Source organism: Bombina bombina, chromosome 4 (genome assembly GCF_027579735.1).
Source record: "Bombina bombina isolate aBomBom1 chromosome 4, aBomBom1.pri, whole genome shotgun sequence".
Classification (NCBI taxonomy): Eukaryota; Metazoa; Chordata; class Amphibia; order Anura; family Bombinatoridae; genus Bombina; species Bombina bombina.
The window spans coordinates 798528460-798551670 of NC_069502.1; the positions used below are offsets into that span (position 1 = coordinate 798528460).

The following is a 23211-nucleotide window of genomic DNA, read 5'->3' on the forward strand; positions in this document are numbered from 1 at the left end:
TTGGATCACTAGTAGCTCTTAGTTCCTCAATAAGAGCCTGCCCTAGGTAGTCGAGTGAGAGCATTAACTTATGCAGCCCAGATATGATCTGCCTCTCCATGTGTAATCTTAAAGATAGGTGAAGTATAGAGCTGTACCGCAAAAAAAAAGATATGGTAGAGAGAAGTCTCTCAATATGGCGGCTTACTCCACGCTGCAGTCTAAGCTAACTGGAAGGCCTTTGAGCTATTGCGTCGTCATCTGTCATGTCTTTTTCGCAGATGTTCCCTGTTCTGTATTCCCAAGCTTATTTGGAGCCAGATCTTGTAGTATGAGACAACTAAGTATGCCAAAAATATAAAGTTTATAGATCACACTTCAGGAGCTCAGCGATGGCATGTCTTGCTGGATTGGCTGCTGGCTCCGCCCACTGACTGAAGTAATTTTATTACATTATAATACTTTTGATAATATTTGATAACATAGTTAATTTCTAGATATTCAAGAAATATTTATTTGCATATTTTCACTAATATAGTTTATTTTACATATTATTCTAAAAAATAAAACTGAATGCTTTGTTTACAGAAGCAATAAGCCTCATGTTGTATATTAAACAAACTTAACCCTCTTTCCTGTGGTGTAAATGCTCTGGACCAGTCACTTAGGAGAGACATTTACTTAGCAGTAATAAAACCTTAATAACAATCAAAATGGATGAATAATCATAACCATTGTAATATGAAAATTTTTTTTTTTTTTTTTTACTTGTTTCATTCTTTGCGAGCCATCAAGCTTGATGATCCTGAAATGCCCTGATAAAAGGGCCGGGCAACTGTGCTATATTAGCCGGCCCCATGACCAATGCGCAATTTTATAGTATGTAAAATATAGTCATTTTTCAGTGCGCATGTGCAATCTGAATGATGGTGTGCGCGTGATGCCGTGTCTAGTTATTTTAGGGGCTGCTACAAGGTCACTGCATGTGTCCATAAACAACATATCACAACTGTGTTGCAAATCTCCACCTTTATTAGGTTCTCTAAGCGGCTCTTCACTGTTTACATCACTATGGGGTCCTTTTACGATATAGCTGTATTATGTGACGCGAGCATTGATGTGTGTCCTTAATTTCATTTGGGTAGGTACGATAAGGCATTTTTGTGTTCTGGTCATCTTTTTAATGCTTTTACAATGTATTTCGCTATGCAGGAATATTTATGAGTGTCACCTATATTGTTGTTGCATTTAAGGGCTTCAATAAGCAACTAATAGATGTCATATATTTAAGGCGTTAGTCTCTATAGATGGTAATAATAATAGAATTATTTATCATCCTTTTATATATCAACAACAATATATATTTTTTGAAGCCTATGATATGTATTAGGGACCCTCTATATTTATTTATTTACTCTACTATATTATGCTTCCCCTCAATTGGGAATAATGAAATGGGAATATATTTACAGTGAATAGCTACGATGTCCATTGTTGTGAACACACAATGCTGTTATCCAATCACGTGTATTTTAAGTATTTCCTATGAAAATCCCAATAACTATTAAGTATAAGGTGTGAATGTATATATATGCTTTTGTATTTATATGTATTTATATATTTTCTTTCATGTAATTGGCAAGAGTCCATGAGCTAGTGACGTATGGGATATACATTCCTACCAGGAGGGGCAAAGTTTCCCAAACCTCAAAATGCCTATAAATACACCCCCCACCACACCCACAATTCAGTTTTACAAACTTTGCCTCCTATGGAGGTGGTGAAGTAAGTTTGTGCTAGATTTCTACGTTGATATGCGCTTCTCAGCATGCTGAAGCCCGGTTCCTCTCGGAGTGCAGTGAATGACAGAGGGATGTGAAGGGAGTATTACCTATTGAATACAATGGTCATCCTAATTGGTATCTATTTCATAGGTTCTCTGTTATCGGTCGTAGAGATTCATCTCCTACCTCCCTTTTCAGATCGACGATATACTCTTATATACCATTACCTCTGCTGATTCTCGTTTCAGTACTTGTTTGGCTATCTACTTTATGTAGATGAGTGTCTTTTGGTAAGTATATTTTCTTTTATTTAAGACACTCTCAGCTATGGTTTGGCACTTTATATGTAAATTTCTAAATATATGTTTTGTACTTATATTTGCCATGATTCAGGTTTATCAGTATATTTCCTTTTTTGCAGACTGTCAGTTTCATTTTGGGAAATGCATAAATAAAAAAATATATATAAAAAAAAATTTCTTACCTGAAATTTTCAAATTGACTCCCTTTTCTAAATTGCGGGCTGTTAGGCTCGCGGGAGCGCAAAATGCTTTAATTTATTGCGTCATTCTTGGCGCAAAACTTTTTTGGCGCGAGAATTACGTTTGTTGATGTAATTTCGTCATTTCCGCCGTCTTAGTTGGCGCCGAGAGTTTTCACGTAGTTGCGTCATCTATGACGCTCGTGTTTGTTGCAGACGTTCTTGGCGTCAAAAAATATTTTGGCAGTTGTGGGCGTCATACTTGGCGCCAAACTTTTAACATTATTTAAGTCTTTATTTCATTTTGCTTCTGGTTTCCAGAGGCTTATTCTGTTTGCATTTTTTCCCATTCCTGAAACTGTCATATAAGGAAATTGATCATTTTGCTTTATATGTTATTTTTTCTATTACATATTGCAAGATGTCTCAATCTGACCCTGTCTCAGAATCTACTATTGGAATCCTGATGTCGGTTCTACCAAAGCTAAGTGCATTTGTTGTAAACATGTGGTAACTGTTCCTCCGGCTGTAGTTTGTGATAATTGTCATGATAAACTTTTAAATAAAGACAATATTTCTATTAGTAGTAATCCATTACCTGTTGTTGTTCCTTCAACATCTAATGCTCAGGATATTCCTGTTAATGTGAGAGAATTTGTTTCTAATTCCATTCAGAAGGCTTTGTCTTTCATACCACCTTCTAATAAACGTAAAAGGTCTTTTAAAACTAATCATAAAATTGATTAATTTTTAAATGACCGACAACATTCTGATTTATCTATCTCTGATGAGGATCTATCTGGTTCAGAAGATTCTGCCTCAGATATTGACACTGACAAATCTTCATACTTATTTAAAATGGAGTATATTCGTTCCTTATTAAAAGAGGTGTTGATTGCATTAGATATGGAGGAGACTAGTCCTCTTGATATTAAAACCAGTTAACGTTTAAATTTGGTTTTTAAACCTCATGTAGTTATTCCAGAGGATTTTTTCAGTTCCTGATGCTATTTCAGATGTGATTTCTAGGGAATTGAATAAACTGGGTACTTCTTTTACTCCTTCAAGGTTTAAGAAATTGTATCCTTTGCCGTCTGATAGATTGGAGTTTTGGGAAAAGATCCCCAAAGTTGATGGGGCCATCTCTACTCTTGCTAAATGTACTACTATTCCGACGGCAGATAGTACTTCTTTTAAAGATCCTTTAGATAGGAAACTTGAATCTTATCTAAGAAAGGCTTATTTATGTTCAGGTCATCTTCTTAGGCCTGCTATTTCTTTGGCTGATGTTGCTGCTGCTTCAACTTTTTGGTTGGAAACTTTAGCACAACAAGTACCAGATCATAATGTGTATAGCATTGTTAAGCTAATTCAACATGCTAATAATTTCATTTGTGATGCCATTTTTGATATCATTAAAATTGATGTCAGATCTATGTATTTAGCTATATTAGCTAGAAGAGCTTTATGGCTTAAATCTTGGAATGCTGATATGACTTCTAAATCAACGTTGCTATCTCTCTCTTTCCAAGGTAATAAATTATTTGGTTCTCAGTTGGATTCTATTATTTCAACTGTCACTGGGGGGAAGGGAGCTTTTTTGCCTCAGGATAAAAAATCTAAGGGTAAATTTAAAGCTGCTAACCGTTTTCGTTCCTTTCGTCAAAATAAGGAACAGAAACCTGATCCTTCCCCTAAGGGAACGGTTTTCAATTGGAAACCTTCTCCAGTCTGGAATAAATCCAAGCCATTTAAAAGATCTAAATCAGCTCCCAAGTCCGCATGAAGGTGCGGCCCTCATTCCAGCTCAGCTGGTAGGGGGCAGACTAAGATTTTTCAAGGATGTTTGGATCAATTCAATCCAAAATCATTGGATTCAGAACATTATTTCTCAACGGTACAGAATAAGTTTCAAAGTAAGATCACCTGTGCGAAGTTTCTTTCTCTCACGCATTACGGTAAACCCAGTAAAGGCTCAGGCTTTCCTGAAGTGTGTTTCAGACCTGGAGTTATCTGGGGTAATAGTTCCTTTTCAGGAACGGGGTCTGGGGTTTTATTCAAATCTGTTCATTGTTCCGAAGAAGGAGAATTCTCAGACCAGTTCTGGATTTAAAAATTTTGAATCGTTACGTAAGAATACCTACATTCAAAATGGTGACTATAAGGACTATTCTGCCTTTTGTTCAGCAAGGGCATTATATGTCTACAATAGACTTACAGGATGCATATCTTCATATTCTGATTCATCCAGATCACTATCAGTTCCTTAGATTCTCTTTTCTAGACAAGCATTACCAATTTGTGGCTCTTCCTTTTGGTCTAGCAACAGCTCCAAGGATCTTTTCAAAGGTTCTCGTGCCCTACTCTCTGTAATCAGAGAGCAGGGTATTGTGGTGTTTCCTTATTTGGACGATATCTTGGTACTTGCTCAGTCTTTACATTCTGCAGAATCTCACACGAATCAACTAGTGTTGTTTCTTCAAAGACATGGTTGGAGGATCAATTTACCAAAAAGTTCTTTGATTCCTCAGACAAAGGTAACCTTTTTAGGTTTACAAATAAATTCAGTATCCATGACTTTGTCTCTAACAGACAAGAGACGTCTGAAATTGGTTGCAGCTTGTCGGAACCTTCAGTCTCAATCATTCCCTTCAGCAGCTATGTGCATGGAGGTTTTAGGTCTCATGACTGCAGCATCGGACACGATCCCCTTTGCTCATTTTCACATGAGACCTCTTCTGCTTTGTATGCTGAACCAATGGTGCAGGGATTATACAAAGATATCACAATTAATATCCTTAAATCCCAATGTTCGACTATCTCTGACTTGGTGGTTAGATCACCATTGTAAAGTTCAAGGGGCCTCTTTTGTTCGTCCAACCTGAACTGTGATCACAACAGATGCGAGTCTTTCAGGTTGGGGAGCTGTCTGGAGATCTCTGACAGCGCAGGGGGTTTGGAAAACTCAAGAGGCGAGATTACCAACCATTCTCAGAGCTCTTCAGTTTTGGCCTCTTCTGAAGAGAGAACAGTTTATTTGTTTTCAGACAGACAATGTTACAACCGTGGCGTATGTCAATCATCAAGGTGGGACTCACAGTCCTCAAGCTATGAAAGAAGTATCTCGGATACTTGCATGGGCGGAAACCAGCTCCTATCTAATTTCTGTGGTCCATATCCCAGGTATAGATAATTGGGAAGTGGATTATCTCAGTCGCCAGACTTTACATCCGGGAGAGTGGTCTCTTCACCCAGATGTGTTTTTTCAGATTGTTCAGATGTGGAGGCTTCCAGAAATAGATCTGATGGCTTCTCATCTAAACAGGAAACTTCCCAGGTGTACCTGTCCAGGTCCAGGGATCCTCAGGGGGAAGCAGTGGATGTGTTGACACTTCCTTGGAGTTATCAACCTGCTTATATCTTTCCGCCTCTAGTTCTTCTTCCAAGAGTGATTTCCAAAATCATAATGGAGGGTTCGTTTGTACTGCTGGTGGCTCCAGCATGGGCTCACTGGTTTTGGTATGCGGATCTTGTTCGGATGTCCAGTTGCCAACCTTGGCCACTTCCGTTAAGGCCGGACCTTCTATCTCAAGGTCCATTTTTCCATCAGGATCTCAAATCGTTAAATTTGAAGGTATGGAGATTGAACGCTTAGTTCTTAGTCATAGAGGTTTCTCTGACTCAGTAATTAATACTATGTTACAGGCTCGTAAATCTGTGTCTAGAAAGATTTATTATCGAGTTTGGAAGACTTACATTTCATGGTGTTCTTCTCATAAATTCTCTTGGCATTCTTTTAGAATTCCTAGAATTTTACAGTTTCTTCAGGATTGTTTAGATAAGGTTTTGTCTGCAAGTTCCTTGAAAGGACAAATCTCTGCTTTTTCTGTTCTGTTTCACAGAAAAATTGCTAATCTTCCTGATATTCATTGTTTTGTACAGGCTTTGGTTCGTATTAAGCCTGTCATTAAATCAATCTCTCCTCCTTGGAGTCTTAATTTGGTTTTAAAAGCTTTACAGGCTCCTCTGTTTGAGCCTATGCATTCTCTGGACATTAAATTACTTTCTTGGAAGGTATTGTTCCTTTTGGCCATCTCTTCTGCTAGAAGAGTTTCTGAATTATCTGCTCTCTTTCTTGTGAGTCTCCTTTTCTGATTTTTCATCAGGATAAGGCGGTCTTGCGGACTTCATTTACATTTTTACCTAAGGTTGTGAATTCCAACAACATTAGTAGAGAAATTGTTGTCCCTTCATTGTGTCCTAATCCTAAGAATTCTCTGGAGAGATCTTTACATTCTTTGGATGTGGTAAGAGCTTTGAAATATTATTTTGAAGCTACTAAAGATTTCAGAAAGACTTCTAGTCTTTTTGTTATATGTTCTGGTTCTAGGAAAGGTCAGAAGGCTTCTGCCATTTCTTTGGCATCTTGGTTAAAGCTTTTGATTCATCAGGCTTATTTGGAGTCGGGTAATTCCCCGCTTCAGAGGATTACGGCTCATTCTACTAGGTCAGTTTCTACTTCCTGGACTTTTAGGAATGAAGCTTCTGTTGATCAGATTTGCAAAACAGCAACTTGGTCTTCTTTGCATATTTTGTACTAAATTCTACCATTTTTATGTTTTTTCTTCTTCAGAAGCAGTTTTTGGTAGAAAAGTACTTCAGGCAACTGTTTCAGTTTGATTCTTCTGCTTATAATTTCAGTTTTTTTCATTATAAGATTAAAACTTTTGATTTGGGTTGTGTATTAATTTTTCAGCGGAATTGGCTGTCTTTATTTTTATCCCTCCCTCTCTAGTGACTTTTGCGTGGAGTGACACATCTTGGGTATTTGCTATCCCATACGTCACTAGCTCATGGACTCTTGCCAATTACATGAAAGAAAACATAATTTATGTAAGAATTTACCTGATAAATTAATTTCTTTCATATTGGCAAGAGTCCATGATACCCACCCTTTTTATAGTGGTTATGATTTTTTTGTATAAAGCACAATTATTCCAATTCCTTGTTGATGCTTTCGCTCCTTTCTTATCACCCCACTTCTTGGCTATTAGTTAAACTGAATTGTGGGTGTGGTGGGGGGTGTATTTATATGCATTTTGAGGTTTGGGAAACTTTGCCCCTCCTGGTAGGAATGTATATCCCATACGTCACTAGCTCATGGACTCTTGCCAATATGAAAGAAATGAATTTATCAGGTAAATTTTTATATAAATTATGTTTTTAGGTAGAAGTGAGCACTATATATTTTATCCTTTGACTACTATTTTTATATATATATATATATATTTGTTTATATGACTATTGTTCCAGTAAATTTAGGGATAATGACCTACAATATGCGGGTTCTTGTAGCAAGGAACAACTACATGTTGGCATTAAGCTGTTCCACATATATATGTATTAAATACAATTGAACAATATGTAAGGTTTACGCTCCCTTTAAGATTAGAGGTTTAAAGTTTAGGGTTTAAGATTATGTAACTAAGCGTACCCCATTTTTCACCACCACCATTATTATTGGTTCTATTATTTTTCCTGTGATTTGTATACACCAAGGACCATACATAGTATTTGCAGAGTCAACTTAGGTTACAAGTATGTTGTACTAAGTGATTTACATATAAGGGGTTAATGTGGGAGAGTGTTTTGTCCCTCCCCTATGATTAACCAATGACTGTGTAAGACACCCTTTTTAAACATGTCCACTACTAAGTCTCAGCAGGTTTATGATTACGGCATTGCCGAAACTAGTCAGACCAGCCTGCACCTTTTACCTTTGTGCTGTGATGTTTTAAATTGAAAGAATAAAGAATTGGATTTTATGCATTCAAGAAAACTGCCTCCTCTTTTGAATTTATATGCAACATTGTCCTTTTCAATTTCTGTCTCTGGCCAGACAGATAGATAAGGAAGCATTAATGTATAGATAGAAATATAAGATTATAAGGGTCTGCTATTTTTTGCAGGCTTAGTCCATTTATATACTGTAAGTTTGCTCTTGAGAAAAATAGTTTGAGGTTTCAATCAGCAAAAATAGCTATTTCATATATAAAAAACTAAATGAGCATGTTTCCATACACTTTACACTCAGCTGCCCCTATAATATGTAATTGGGAACACATTAAAGGGAAACAAATTTTACAGTACATTGTTCCTTCAAAGAGACCCCAATAGTGGTAAAACCATAAAGGATATTAACTCTTGCCAAATGATCAAAACAGCATTAAACTCCCACAGTTAACTTAAAGGGACAGTTCACCCAAAAAGTAATACATTTTTAAACATAAATAGCAGGACGTTAAGTATGGTACTGTTGAACTTTCTGTGTAAATCTTTGCCTATATTTATAAATATTTTTTAATGTCTGTTTACAAAGTACATAACCTAAGCCCCTTAAAATATTTTCTGGACGTGCGGCCAGTCTTTTATTACTCCCTTTAGCCCATTGCACATGCGCCGCCCCTCAAGCTTGTTATTCCCTCTTATGTCAGATCTATTGTAACAAGCTTACTTAGCGGTGACAGATAAAGCATGATTTATGGTAATCAAAGTTTGGAGCGGTGTTGAAAATGTGCATCGGATGAGCTGTGCCTGATGACCTGTGCGCACGTTATATTTATCAATCTGCAATGTTTGGAGGGGGAACAATAGAGGGGGGCTGGATGACAACTTTGTACTGCTGTCGAACCTGCTGAAAAACAGTGGCTGCATTGTATATTCTGCAAAGCCTGCTGTGTAACAGTGATCAGAAATCCCCTTTACAACCTTGAAAAATTCCTATGCGTAATAAATATTAGAACGTTGACTGCACAAATCCTCTCTATAGAATTCACGAGACTGGGACAGGCTGTGTAATAAAACCGCTAGACTGGGAGCAGGGCCATCTTTAATATTAACTGGACACTGGGCAAACATTTTCTTGGGCCCAACCATGCAATTTCGCTCTCCACCCCAACATCCCAAAAAACAACTAAATCAATTTATTTTATAATTTTTTTTAAAATTATTAGTCCAGCAGTGGATCATCTACTGCTGGGATAATCATTAAAAAAAAAAAAAAAAAAATGACAATATGTGAAACTGGACCTAAGCAGTACTAATAAGTAAATAAATAAATAAATAAATATATATATATATATATATATATATATATATTTAAGTAGACAAATGGCTTGCACTCGCTGGACTTAAATTTCGTGCCTTTATTTGTGACGTTTCGGGGACCGTATCCCCTTCCTCAGACAAGGAAACACAGTGAATTACATTCATTTATAGAGACAAACACCAATGAAGTAAACCAAACCTCACCCAAAAAACCGCCATGTGGTTATCATGGAAACCACAGTAAACAGCATGATTACACACCCACAAGGCTCATCCAATAGAAAAGCCAGAAACATAGTGTCAACTACCAAAAGAGAAAAAGGAGATACAAAGTAGATAATGTGGACAACAGTGATTATAATGTTAGTAAGGAAATGTATATGTACACATAATGTATTAATTTAAAGGCTTGTGCTTTCGCATCAAATTCACCTCTAGCAACAAAACCTTCCGTTAAATCCTCACATACATAGAGACAAAGGGCCTGCATAGCGAAATACATTGTAAAAGCATTAAAAAGATGACCAGAACACAAAAATGCCTCATCGTACCTACCTAAATGAAAGTACGGACACACATCGATGCTCGAGTCGCATAATAAAGCTATATCGTAAAAGAACCCCATAGTGATGTAAACAGTGAAGAGCCGCTTAGAGAACTAAACAGTGGCAGCGTGCAGCAGGAGGAGGAGGAAGCGCAAGATGCGTCATCACGTGTTCCCAGCTGGGTAAACAAACAAACAGCTGATCCTGCTACTCGCACGCTGTCACTGTGGGAAACAAAGCGGGACAGTGCAGAAACAAAGGCACATCGGGCAAACCAAATAGAAACCAGCCAAATGTGTAAACCAATAGAAAGCACAAAACAGACACATAAATTAAGGAATAAAAAATAAATAATAAATGCACAGGAGAACAAAAATCAATAGCAGATTGGCTATAAACAGAGGTTAAACAGGAACTAAATCCTAGAGCCCGATGTTGCATACATTCAGACCTAATATGTTCCCCCTATTTGCATATTAGGTCTGAATGTATGCAACATCGGGCTCTAGGATTTAGTTGCTGGCTCCTGTTTAACCTGTGTTAAAAATGCCTTATGGGTAGGTACGATGAGGCATTTTTGTGTTCTGGTCATCTTTTTAATGCTTTTACAATGTATTTCGCTATGCAGGCCCTTTGTCTCTATGTAGGAGTGTGAGGATTTAACGGAAGGTTTTGTTGCGATGCGAAAGCACAAGCCTTTAAATTAATACATTATGTGTACATATACATTTCCTTACTAACATTATAATCATTGTTGTCCACATTATCTACTTTGTATCTCCTTTCTTTCATGTAATTAGCAAGAGTCCATGAGCTAGTGACGTATGGGATACACATTCCTACCAGGAGGGGCAAAGTTTCCCAAACCTCAAAATGCCCACAAATACACCCCTCACCACACCCACAATTCAGTTTTACAAACTTTGCCTCCGATGGAGGTGGTGAAGTAAGTTTGTGCTAGATTCTACGCTGATATGCGCTCCGCAGCAAGTTGGAGCCCGGTTTTCCTCTCAGCGTGCAGTGAATGTCAGAGGGATGTGAGGAGAGTATTGCCTATTTGAATGCAGTGATCTCCTTCTAAGGGGTCTATTTCATAGGTTCTCTGTTATCGGTCGTAGAGATTCATCTCTTACCTCCCTTTTCAGATCGACGATATACTCTTATATATACCATTACCTCTGCTGATTCTCGTTTCAGTACTGGTTTGGCTTTCTACAAACATGTAGATGAGTGTCCTGGGGTAAGTAAATCTTATTTTCTGTGACACTCTAAGCTATGGTTGGGCACTTTGTTTATAAAGTTCTAAATATATGTATTCAAACATTTATTTGCCTTGACTCAGAATGTTCAACATTCCTTATTTTCAGACAGTCAGTTTCATATTTGGGATAATGCTTTTGATTTAATCATTTTTTCTTACCTTCAAAAATTTGACTTTTTTCCCTGTGGGCTGTTAGGCTCGCGGGGGCTGAAAATGCTTCATTTTATTGCGTCATTCTTGGCGCAGACTTTTTTGGCGCAAAAATTCTTTTCCGTTTCCGGCGTCATACGTGTCGCCGGAAGTTGCGTCATTTTTTGACGTTATTTTGCGCCAAAAATGTCGGCGTTCCGGATGTGGCGTCATTTTTGGCCCCAAAAAGCATTTAGGCGCCAAATAATGTGGGCGTCTTATTTGGCGCTAAAAAATATGGGCGTCGCTTTTGTCTCCACATTATTTAAGTCTCATTTTTCATTGCTTCTGGTTGCTAGAAGCTTGTTCTTTGGCATTTTTTCCCATTCCTGAAACTGTCATTTAAGGAATTTGATCAATTTTGCTTTATATGTTGTTGTTTTTTCTCTTACATATTGCAAGATGTCTCACGTTGCATTTGAGTCAGAAGATACTACAGGAAAATCGCTGTCTAGTGCTGGATCTACCAAAGCTAAGTGTATCTGCTGTAAACTTTTGGTAGCTATTCCTCCAGCTGTTGTTTGTATTGATTGTCATGACAAACTTGTTAATGCAGATAATATTTCCTTTAGTAAAGTACCATTGCCTGTTGCAGTTCCTTCAACATCTAAGGTGCAGAATGTTCCTGATGACATAAGAGATTTTGTTTCTGAATCCATAAAGAAGGCTATGTCTGTTATTTCTCCTTCTAGTAAACGTAAAAAATCTTTTAAAACTTCTCTCCCTACAGATGAATTTTTAAATGAACATCATCATTCTGATTCTGATGACTCTTCTGGTTCAGAGGATTCTGTCTCAGAGGTTGATGCTGATAAATCTTCATATTTATTTAAAATGGAATTTATTCGTTCTTTACTTAAAGAAGTTCTAATTGCTTTAGAAATAGAGGATTCTGGTCCTCTTGATACTAATTCTAAACGTTTGAATAAGGTATTTAAATCTCCTGTGGTTATTCCAGAAGTTTTTCCTGATCCTAATGCTATTTCTGCAGTAATTTCCAAAGAATGGGATAAATTGGGTAATTCATTTACTCCTTCTAAACGTTTTAAGCAATTATATCCTGTGCCGTCTGACAGATTAGAATTTTGGGACAAAATCCCTAAGGTTGATGGGGCTATTTCTACCCTTGCTAAACGTACTACTATTCCTACGTCAGATGGTACTTCGTTTAAGGATCCTTTAGATAGGAAAATTGAATCCTTTCTAAGACAAGCTTATCTGTGTTCAGGTAATCTTCTTAGACCTGCTATATCTTTGGCTGATGTTGCTGCAGCTTCAACTTTTTGGTTGGAAACCTTAGCGCAACAAGTAACACATCATGATTCTCATGATATTATTATTCTTCTTCAGCATGCTAATAATTTTATCTGTGATGCCATCTTTGATATTATCAGGGTTGATGTCAGGTTTATGTCTCTAGCTATTTTAGCTAGAAGAGCTTTATGGCTTAAGACTTGGAATGCTGATATGGCTTCTAAATCAACTCTACTTTCCATTTCTTTCCAGGGTAACAAATTATTTGGTTCTCAGTTGGATTCTATTATTTCAACTGTTACTGGCGGGAAAGGAACTTTTTTACCACAGGATAAAAAATCTAAGGGTAAAAACAGAGCTAATAATCGTTTTCGTTCCTTTCGTTTCAACAAAGAACAAAAACCTGATCCTTCATCCTCAGGAGCAGTTTCAGTTTGGAAACCATCTCCAATCTGGAATAAATCCAAGCCAGCCAGAAAGGCAAAGCCTGCTTCTAAGTCCACATGAAGGTGCGGCCCTCATTCCAGCTCAGCTGGTAGGGGGCAGGTTACGTTTTTTCAAAGAAATTTGGATCACTTCTGTTCACAATCTTTGGATTCAGAACATTGTTTCAGAAGGGTACAGAATTGGTTTCAAGTTGAGACCTCCTGCAAAGAGATTTTTTCTTTCCCGTGTCCCAGTAAATCCAGTAAAAGCTCAAGCATTTCTGAATTGTGTTTCAGATCTAGAGTTGACTGGAGTAATTGTGCCAGTTCCAGTTCAGGAACAGGGGATGGGGTTTTATTCAAATCTCTTCATTGTACCAAAGAAGGAGAATTCCTTCAGACCAGTTCTGGATCTAAAAATATTGAATCGTTATGTAAGGATACCAACGTTCAAGATGGTAACTGTAAGGACTATCTTGCCTTTTGTTCAGCAAGGGAATTATATGTCCACAATAGATTTACAGGATGCATATCTGCATATTCCGATTCATCCGGATCATTATCGGTTCCTGAGATTCTCTTTTCTGGACAAGCATTACCAGTTTGTGGCTCTGCCGTTTGGCCTTGCTACAGCTCCAAGAATTTTTACAAAGGTTCTCGGTGCCCTTCTGTCTGTAATCAGAGAACAGGGTATTGTGGTATTTCCTTATTTGGACGATATCTTGGTACTTGCTCAGTCTTTACATTTAGCAGAATTTCATACGAATCGACTTGTGTTGTTTCTTCAAGATCATGGTTGGAGGATCAATTTACCAAAAAGTTCATTGATTCCTCAGACAAGGGTAACCTTTCTGGGTTTCCAAATAGATTCAGTGTCCATGACTCTGTCTTTAACAGACAAGAGGCGTCTAAAACTGATGGCAGCTTGTCGAAACCTTCAGTCACAATCATTCCCTTCGGTAGCCTTAAGCATGGAAATTCTAGGTCTTATGACTGCTGCATCGGACGCGATCCCCTTTGCTCGTTTTCACATGCGACCTCTTCAGATTTGTATGCTGAATCAATGGTGCAAGGATTACACAAAGATATCTCAATTAATATCTTTAAAACCGATTGTTCGACACTCTCTAACGTGGTGGACAGATCACCATCGTTTAATTCAGGGGGCTTCTTTTGTGCTTCCGACCTGGACTGTAATTTCAACAGATGCAAGTCTCACAGGTTGGGGAGCTGTGTGGGGATCTCTGACGGCACAAGGAGTTTGGGAATCTCAGGAGGTGAGATTACCGATCAATATTTTGGAACTCCGTGCAATTTTCAGAGCTCTTCAGTTTTGGCCTCTTCTGAAGAGAGAATCGTTCATTTGTTTTCAGACAGACAATGTCACAACTGTGGCATACATCAATCATCAAGGAGGAACTCACAGTCCTCTGGCTATGAAAGAAGTATCTCGAATTTTGGTTTGGGCGGAATCCAGCTCCTGTCTAATCTCTGCGGTTCATATCCCAGGTGTAGACAATTGGGAAGCGGATTATCTCAGTCGCCAAACGTTGCATCCGGGCGAATGGTCTCTTCACCCAGAGGTATTTCTTCAGATCGTTCAAATGTGGGAACTTCCAGAAATAGATTTGATGGCGTCCCATCTAAACAAGAAACTTCCCAGGTATCTGTCCAGATCCCGGGATCCTCAGGCGGAGGCAGTGGATGCATTATCACTTCCTTGGAAGTATCATCCTGCCTATATCTTTCCGCCTCTAGTTCTTCTTCCAAGAGTAATCTCCAAGATTCTGAAGGAATGCTCGTTTGTTCTGCTGGTAGCTCCGGCATGGCCTCACAGGTTTTGGTATGCGGATCTTGTCCGGATGGCCTCTTGCCAACCGTGGACTCTTCCGTTAAGACCAGACCTTCTGTCACAAGGTCCTTTTTTCCATCAGGATCTGAAATCCTTAAATTTAAAGGTATGGAGATTGAACGCTTGATTCTTCGTCAAAGAGGTTTCTCTGACGCTGTGATTAATACTATGTTACAGGCTCGTAAATCTGTATCTAGAGAGATATATTATAGAGTCTGGAAGACTTATATTTCTTGGTGTATTTCTCATCATTTTTCTTGGCATTCTTTTAGAATTCCGAGAATTTTACAGTTTCTTCAGGATGGTTTAGATAAAGGTTTGTCCGCAAGTTCCTTGAAAGGACAAATCTCTGCTCTTTCTGTTCTTTTTCACAGAAAGATTGCTATTCTTCCTGATATTCATTGTTTTGTACAAGCTTTGGCTCGTATAAAACCTGTCATTAAGTCAATTTCTCCTCCTTGGAGTTTGAATTTGGTTCTGGGGGCTCTTCAAGCTCCTCTGTTTGAACCTATGCATTCATTGGACATTAAATTACTTTCTTGGAAAGTTTTGTTCCTTTTGGCCATCTCTTCTGCCAGAAGAGTTTCTGAATTATCTGCTCTTTCTTGTGAGTCTCCTTTTCTGATTTTTCATCAGGATAAGGGGGTGTTGCGAACTTCTTTTGAATTTTTACCTAAAGTTGTGAATTCCAACAACATTAGTAGAGAAATTGTGGTTCCTTCATTATGTCCTAATCCTAAGAATTCTAAGGAGAAATCGCTGCATTCTTTGGATGTTGTTAGAGCTTTGAAATATTATGTTGAAGCTACTAAATCTTTCAGAAAGACTTCTAGTCTATTTGTTATCTTTTCCGGTTCTAGAAAAGGCCAGAAAGCTTCTGCCATTTCTTTGGCATCTTGGTTGAAATCTTTAATTCATCTTGCCTATGTTGAGTCGGGTAAAACTCCGCCTCAGAGAATTACAGCTCATTCTACTAGCTCAGTTTCTACTTCCTGGGCGTTTAGGAATGAAGCTTTGGTTGATCAGATTTGCAAAGCAGCAACTTGGTCCTCTTTGCATACTTTTACTAAATTCTACCATTTTGATGTATTTTCTTCTTCTGAAGCAGTTTTTGGTAGAAAAGTACTTCAGGCAGCGGTTTCAGTTTGAATCTTCTGCTTATGTTTTTCGTTAAACTTTATTTTGGGTGTGGATTATTTTCAGCAGGAATTGGCTGTCTTTATTTTATCCCTCCCTCTCTAGTGACTCTTGTGTGGAAAGATCCACATCTTGGGTAATCATTATCCCATACGTCACTAGCTCATGGACTCTTGCTAATTACATGAAAGAAAACATAATTTATGTAAGAACTTACCTGATAAATTCATTTCTTTCATATTAGCAAGAGTCCATGAGGCCCGCCCTTTTTTTGGGGTGGTTATGATTTTTTTGTATAAAGCACAATTATTCCAATTCCTTATTTTATATGCTTTTGCACTTTTTTCTTATCACCCCACTTCTTGGCTATTCGTTAAACTGAATTGTGGGTGTGGTGAGGGGTGTATTTGTGGGCATTTTGAGGTTTGGGAAACTTTGCCCCTCCTGGTAGGAATGTGTATCCCATACGTCACTAGCTCATGGACTCTTGCTAATATGAAAGAAATGAATTTATCAGGTAAGTTCTTACATAAATTATGTTTTTTCTCATTTGGTAGTTGACACTATGTTTCTGGCTTTTCTATTGGATGAGCCTTGTGGGTGTGTAATCATGCTGTTTACTGTGGTTTCCATGATAACCACTTGGCGTTTTTTTGAGTGGGGTTTGGTTTGCTTCATTGGTGTTTGTCTCTATAAATGAATGTAATTCACTGTGTTTCCTTGTCTGAGGAAGGGGATACAGTCCCCGAAACGTCACAAATAAAGGCACGAAATTTAAAAGTCCAGCGAGTGTAAGCCATTTGTCTACTTGAGGGGTGGCGCATGCGCAATGGGCTAAAGGGAGTAATAAAAGACTGGCCGCACTTCCAGAAAATATTCTAAGGGGCTTAGGTAATGTACTTTGTAAACAGGCATTAAAAAATATTTATAAATACAGACAATGATTTACACAGAAAGTTCAGCACTACCATACTTAACGTCCTGCTATTTAAGTTTAAAAATGTATTACTTTTTGGGTGAACTGTCCCTTTAAGTTAACTGTGGGAGTTTAATGTTGTTTAGATTATTTGGCAAGAGTTAATATACTTTATGGATTTACCACTATTGGGGTCTCTTTGAAGGAACAATGTACTGTAAAATTGGTTTCCCTTTAATGTGTTCCCAATTACATATTATAGGGGCAGCTGAGTGTAAAGTGTATGGAAACATGTTAATTTCAGGGGGTTTTATATATGAAACAGCTATTTTTGCTGATTGAAACCTCAAACTATTTTTCTCAAGAGCAAACTTACAGTATATAAATGGACTTAGCCTACAAAAAATAGCAGACCCTTATAATCTTATATTTCTATCTATACATTAATGTTTCCTTATCTGTCTGGCCAGAGACAGAAATTGAAAAGGACAATGTTGTTACATATCTCTTTCATACCCTACTGGGAACTTTATTGCTGCTTGCTGACTCTTGTTTACATAGAGAATACTAAAGTATTCATATTTTCAGTATAGGTGGTGATTTCAACAGGTAAAAACAACTCATTTAAATGACAAAATAAAGGTGAAGTAGTTGTTTATTCACAATTTCATACACTCCGGTGTGTAACGCAGATCACAGGGAACATATTAAAATGGAACAAAATTACAGCACAATGTCCATTTTAGCCTACAGAAGAGACTACAGAAATTGTAAAGAGTGATTTTATTCTTTTTTTCCCCAGGTGAAAACGATGCTACGATTTCATGTAACATGGAACAAACAGAAGATCAGTGGCTAAGAAATGCAGAACCATCAGAGCAGCAAATTTGTGCCAATATAAGTACAGGTGAGTGTACATGTGTGAGATGTCTGAGGGGCACTTAGGGTGTGGGTGAGTGTACATGTCTGACATTTCTTTGGGAAGTAGGACACATGTGAGTGTAAGTGTATGACATGTCTGAGGGACGCAGGGCACGTGTGAGTGTATATGTGGGACATGTCTGAGGGAAGTAGGGCACAGGTGAGTGTAAGTGTGTGACATGTGTGAGGGAAATAGGGCACGTGTGACTGTATGTATGTGACATGTGTGAGGGAAATAGGGAACAGGTGATTGTAAGTGTGTGACATGTCTGTGGGAAGTAGGGCACAGGTGAGTGTATGTGTTTGAGGGAAGTAGAGCACAGGTGAGTGCAAGTGTGTGACATGTCTGTGGGAAGTAGGGCACATGTGAGTGTATGTGTTTGAGGGAAGTAGAACACAGGTGAGTGTAAGTGTGTGACATGTCTGTGGGAAGTAGGGCACAGGTGAGTGTAAGTGTGTGACATGTCTGTGGGAAGTAGGGCACGTGTGAGTGTATGTGTTTGATGGAAGTAGAGCACAGGTGAGTGTAAGTGGGTGACATGTCTGTGGGAAGTAGAGCACAGGTGAGTGTAAGTGTGTGACATGTCTGTGGGAAGTAGAGCACAGGTGAGTGTAAGTGTGTGACGTCTGTGGGAAGTAGGGCACGTGTGAGTGTATGTGTTTGAGGGAAGTAGAGCACAGGTGAGTGTATGTGTGTGACATGTCTGTGGGAAGTAGGGCACAGGTGAGTGTAAGTTTGTGACATGTCTATAGGAAGTAGGGCACCTGTGAGTGTATGTGTGTGACATGTGTGAGGGAAATAGGGCACAGATGAGTGTAAATGAGTGACATATCTGTGGGAAGCAGAGCACGTGTGAGTGTAAGTGTGTGACATGTCTGTGGGAAGTAGGGCACGTGTGAGTGTATGTGTTTGAGGGAAGTAGAGCACAGGTGAGTGTATGTGTGTGACATGTCTGTGGGAAGTAGGGGACATGTGAGTGTATGTGTGTGACATGTCTGTGGGAAGCTGGGCACATGTGAATGTGTGGGTGTGACATGTCTGTTGGAAGCAGGGCTCAGGTGAGTGTATGTGTGTGACATGTCTGAGGGAAGCAGGGCACATGTGATTGTACGTGTGTGATATGTCTAAGGGAAGCAGGGCATAGGTGAGTGTATATGGGTGACACGTGAGAGGGATGCAGGACACAGGATAGTGTAAGTGTGTGACATGTCTGTGGAAAACAGGGCACATGTGAGTGTACGTGTGTGACATGTATGTGGGTTGGAGGGGATAGGTGTGTGTACGTGTGACATATCTAAGGAAAGCAGTTTACATGTGTGACACTTGAGAGGGATGTAGGGCAAAGTGAGTGTTTGTGTGTCATGTCTGTGGGAAACGGCACAGATAGTGTATGTGTGCAAGGTGTGAGGGTTGCATGGCAGAGGTGAGTGTACGTGTGAGATGCGTATGTTCACTAATAAAGTTTATTTTACATTTTATATTACCTTTTTATATAAAATTATATTCTGGTCTTCCTTACAAGTACAGAATATATGGCATAAATGCAACATTCTAAATGTTTTGTGTGCATAAGCAATAATTATTTAAAGGACACTCAAATAAACTTTTATAATTCAGAAAGAGCATTCAGTTTTATGATACTTGCTAATTTACTTCCATTATCAAATTTTGCAGTCTTTTTATATACACACTTTCTGGGGAACAAGCTCCTACTGAGCATGTGCACAAGCTAACATGGTATATGTATACCAGTCTATGATTGGCTGATGTCTGTCACATGATAAAGGCAGCCAGAAAAATTTGACAGAATTTTTTTTACTGCTTATTTAAAATTCAGAGTAGGTGACATTGTCTTGTCTTTTTATTATGCATTTGTTAATTATGCAATTGTATTGTATTAAATGGTCCTTTATGTTGCATATTAACCCTCTTTCCTGTGATGTAAATGCTCTTAGCCGTTTGTAAGTAAACAAATAACTGTGGTGGTTTGATGTTATTTTGGAGATTTGTCAATTGTTTAGATATACTACACCACCTGGGGCCATTTTGTTTGTTTTGTTCTTCTATAGTCATCCTTGTTTTAACTACAAGCACATGAGCAGTAGTTATAAAGATTAGTTTATGTGCTGAAATAATTGTATTACTAAAAGTCTCTGTGAACACAATTTTAAAAGGACTATATACGTTAGTCAGATATCAAACTATATTGAAATTAATGTTGTTTTTCTACCTAAGTGTGAATTCTTAGAAATAGTCCCTCATGTCCAGTAAACTGTCCTTAAGCCTTAGCATGGAAGCTGGTAAAGGTCTAGTTGTCACAGTGTCTACTACAAGTGTAGGGAACTGACTAAATCAGAACAGTTTTTATTTGTTCTCATGATAAAATAATTATGCAATTAATAACATTACTCCCATTGTGTTTCTTATTGCCAGGTGAATTCACAAACAACAATAATCCTAGCCATGATCAGAGTGCAGATGCATTTTTACATCTTCAAAATCAAAGAAGCCACATGGGAAATTTATGTTCTGAATGTGGGAAATGTTTTGTTAAGAAATCACATCTTCTTAAACATCTAAAAATTCATACAGGAGAAAAGCTATTTTCTTGTCCTATATGTAGGAAATGTTTTAACCGTAAAAACATTTTTGTTGCTCATCAGAAAATTCATACAGGAGAAAAAGGATTTTCATGTTCTGACTGTGGGAAATGTTTTACTCAAAAATCAGATCTTATTCGTCATCAGAAAATTCATACAGGGGAGAAAGGATTTTCATGTTCTGTCTGTGGGAAATGTTTTACTCTGAAACTAACTCTTATTAGGCATCAGAAAATTCATACAGGTGAGAAAGGATTTTCATGTTCTGACTGTGAGAAATGTTTTAATCAGAAATCAAATCTCATTACGCATCAGAAAATTCATACAGGGGAGAAAGCATTTTCATGTTCTGACTGTGGGAAATGCTTTAATCAAAAATCACATCTTGTTAGGCATCAGAAAATTCATACAGGGGGGAAAGGATTTTCATGTTCTGACTGTGGGAAATGCTTTACTCAAAAATCATATCTTATAAAGCATCAGAAAATTCATACAGGCGGGGAAGGATTTTCATGTTCTGACTGTGGAAAATGCTTTACTCAGAAATCATATCTTATAAGGCATCAGAAAATTCATACAGGAGAGAAAGGATTTTCATGTTCTGACTGTGGAAAATGTTTTACTCTGAAACCAACTCTTATTAGGCATCTAAAAACTCATTAAAATAATTCAGAGTTTAACCTCCTAAGTGCAGGGGTTGGCATGTAGTTGTCACCCACACAATACCAAGTGCTGATGATGACTGCATGTGACCCCCTGAGGCGCACAGTTTTAGAGCTATTTGAGGGACCTTCTACATCTCAAGTGTTTGAGGTGACCCCAGGGTGGATTTGATTTAAATCAAAATGATTTAAATCACTTGTCTGTAAGACTGATTTAAATCATGGTTTTTATTTTTAGAATAATATCTTTTCAGAATATATTTTTTCCAGTTATACCAGACCATTACTAAATTGGTTATTAGATATGCATAGATAGATCATTTAAATAATTAAAATTATTTAGAGGTGAACGATCTCCAGTTTAATTGGTTAATAATTCATATTTGATCAACTTTTCACCTGTACTTTATTGGATGGGTTAAAATGATTAAATTAATAATAATAATAGAAATAGTTTCATTTTACTAAAACAATACCATTATTTTTCATTTTTAATGCTTGTCCTCCCTCCTCACATTTAGGTCCTTGTGCAGATCTATTCCACTCCAAACAATCTTCTATTCAGTAAACTTCTTGAAACTTGATTTGCAGGGGAGCAAGGGCATTAAAGGAAAGTAATGTCAAAATTAAAGTTTCATGATTCAGAAAAAACATGCAATTTTTAACAATATTCCATTTTACATCTCTTATCTAATTTGCTATGTTCTTTAAGTATTGATGAAAAGCCTGCATATGTAGGCTCACTCAGATGCAATGCACTACTGTGAGCTAGCTACTTGTCACTGTCTCAGCCAATGTATTCAGATATGCCCCAGTAGAGTATTGCTCTCCTTCAACAAAGGATTCCAAGAGAAAGAAGCAAATCTGATAATGGAAGTAAATCTAAAAATGATAGTCTCTATCTGAAACCCAAAAGTTATCTTTCATGATTATGTCCCTTTAAGGTCTATTGATCAACTCTGTATGGTATGTGAAAAAGGGGCATGCTATTTCTGCAGATACAAATTCACAGTTTAGAGAACTACAAAACCAATAATATGTGATAATATATTATCTTATATCGATTGAAAAATTGTCCAAAATGATCTGACATAAACCTCATGAATATAATGATATTGTGAATAGATTAATGGAATTAATTACCAAAAAAACAAAACATTACAGTCATGAATGTACAGCATCTTGCTATATAATTAAAAACAAATCTATTTCAGGATGAATAACCTTTGGAATATAATCTATATCTTAAATAGCAACTATCTTTAGATAGATTTTTCTTCAAAAAGCATTTTGTTTAAAAAAATAATCCTATTTAAATAAATACAATTTTATTTTATTTTTTTTAAAAAACTTATTTTTTAATTAAAACAAACTGATTTTTATCCACCCTGTGTGATCCAGTGTATTTGCCATACCTGGGTGTGGGGGGGGTCTAGTGTCCCTATATAGGTTTGAATAGTCAAGTGATCACCTGGTGCCCCATGTTCAGATCAAAGTTATAAATATAACCAAAAGCTCATTTCCTTTTGAAGTTCAATTGATAATTTCTATAGAAAAGCTCCATGTTATTTTTAATTTCTGCTTATTTTAGAAATGTTACTTAATACAACTATAGACCCACAACAGTTTTGACTATAGAGTTGAGAAAACACATCTCACTGTATTGTTTACAACCTTGTTTATTTAAATTGTAATAAAATGTACATTTTTTCACCTTTTTTGTTCTAGATTTCTCACATATGATATAGATTAAATAATGTTATAGTTTGAATCTGCTGGGTCTGCTAAAAAAAAATAATAAAAAAATAGTTTGTGTGGGTTTGCCACTGACAAATGTCTTCCAGTAGTGTTTAATTGTGAGCATCATCTAAATGCTCAAAGTAGCTCAGATAAGGGGTGTGAAATGGTTGAGCAGCTAAGGGGTGAAATGTGGACTAAACACTTTGAGATTGTAATATAAAATGTGTAATTATGTGTATTAAAATTACTTTACCATATAGAAACATAGGCCTAGATTTGGAGTTTGGCGTTAGCCGTGAAAACCAGCGTTAGAGGCTCCTAACGCTGGTTTTAGGCTACCTCCGGTATTTGGAGTCA

The 23211-nt window shown here is 37.4% G+C and overlaps 1 protein-coding gene across 1 annotated transcript in view; it reads left to right on the forward strand.

The window, feature by feature from the left end:
* The window catches only part of LOC128657016 (zinc finger protein OZF-like), a 134505-nt gene extending 111678 nt beyond the window's left edge, over positions 1 to 22827 (forward strand). The window contains exons 8-9 of the mRNA XM_053711240.1: positions 17733 to 17837; positions 20286 to 22827. Coding sequence (XP_053567215.1) covers positions 17733 to 17837; positions 20286 to 21115 — 935 coding nt within the window. The 3' untranslated portion in view covers positions 21116 to 22827. The remainder of the gene's footprint in view (positions 1 to 17732; positions 17838 to 20285) is intronic.
* Positions 22828 to 23211: the final 384 nt, after the last annotated feature.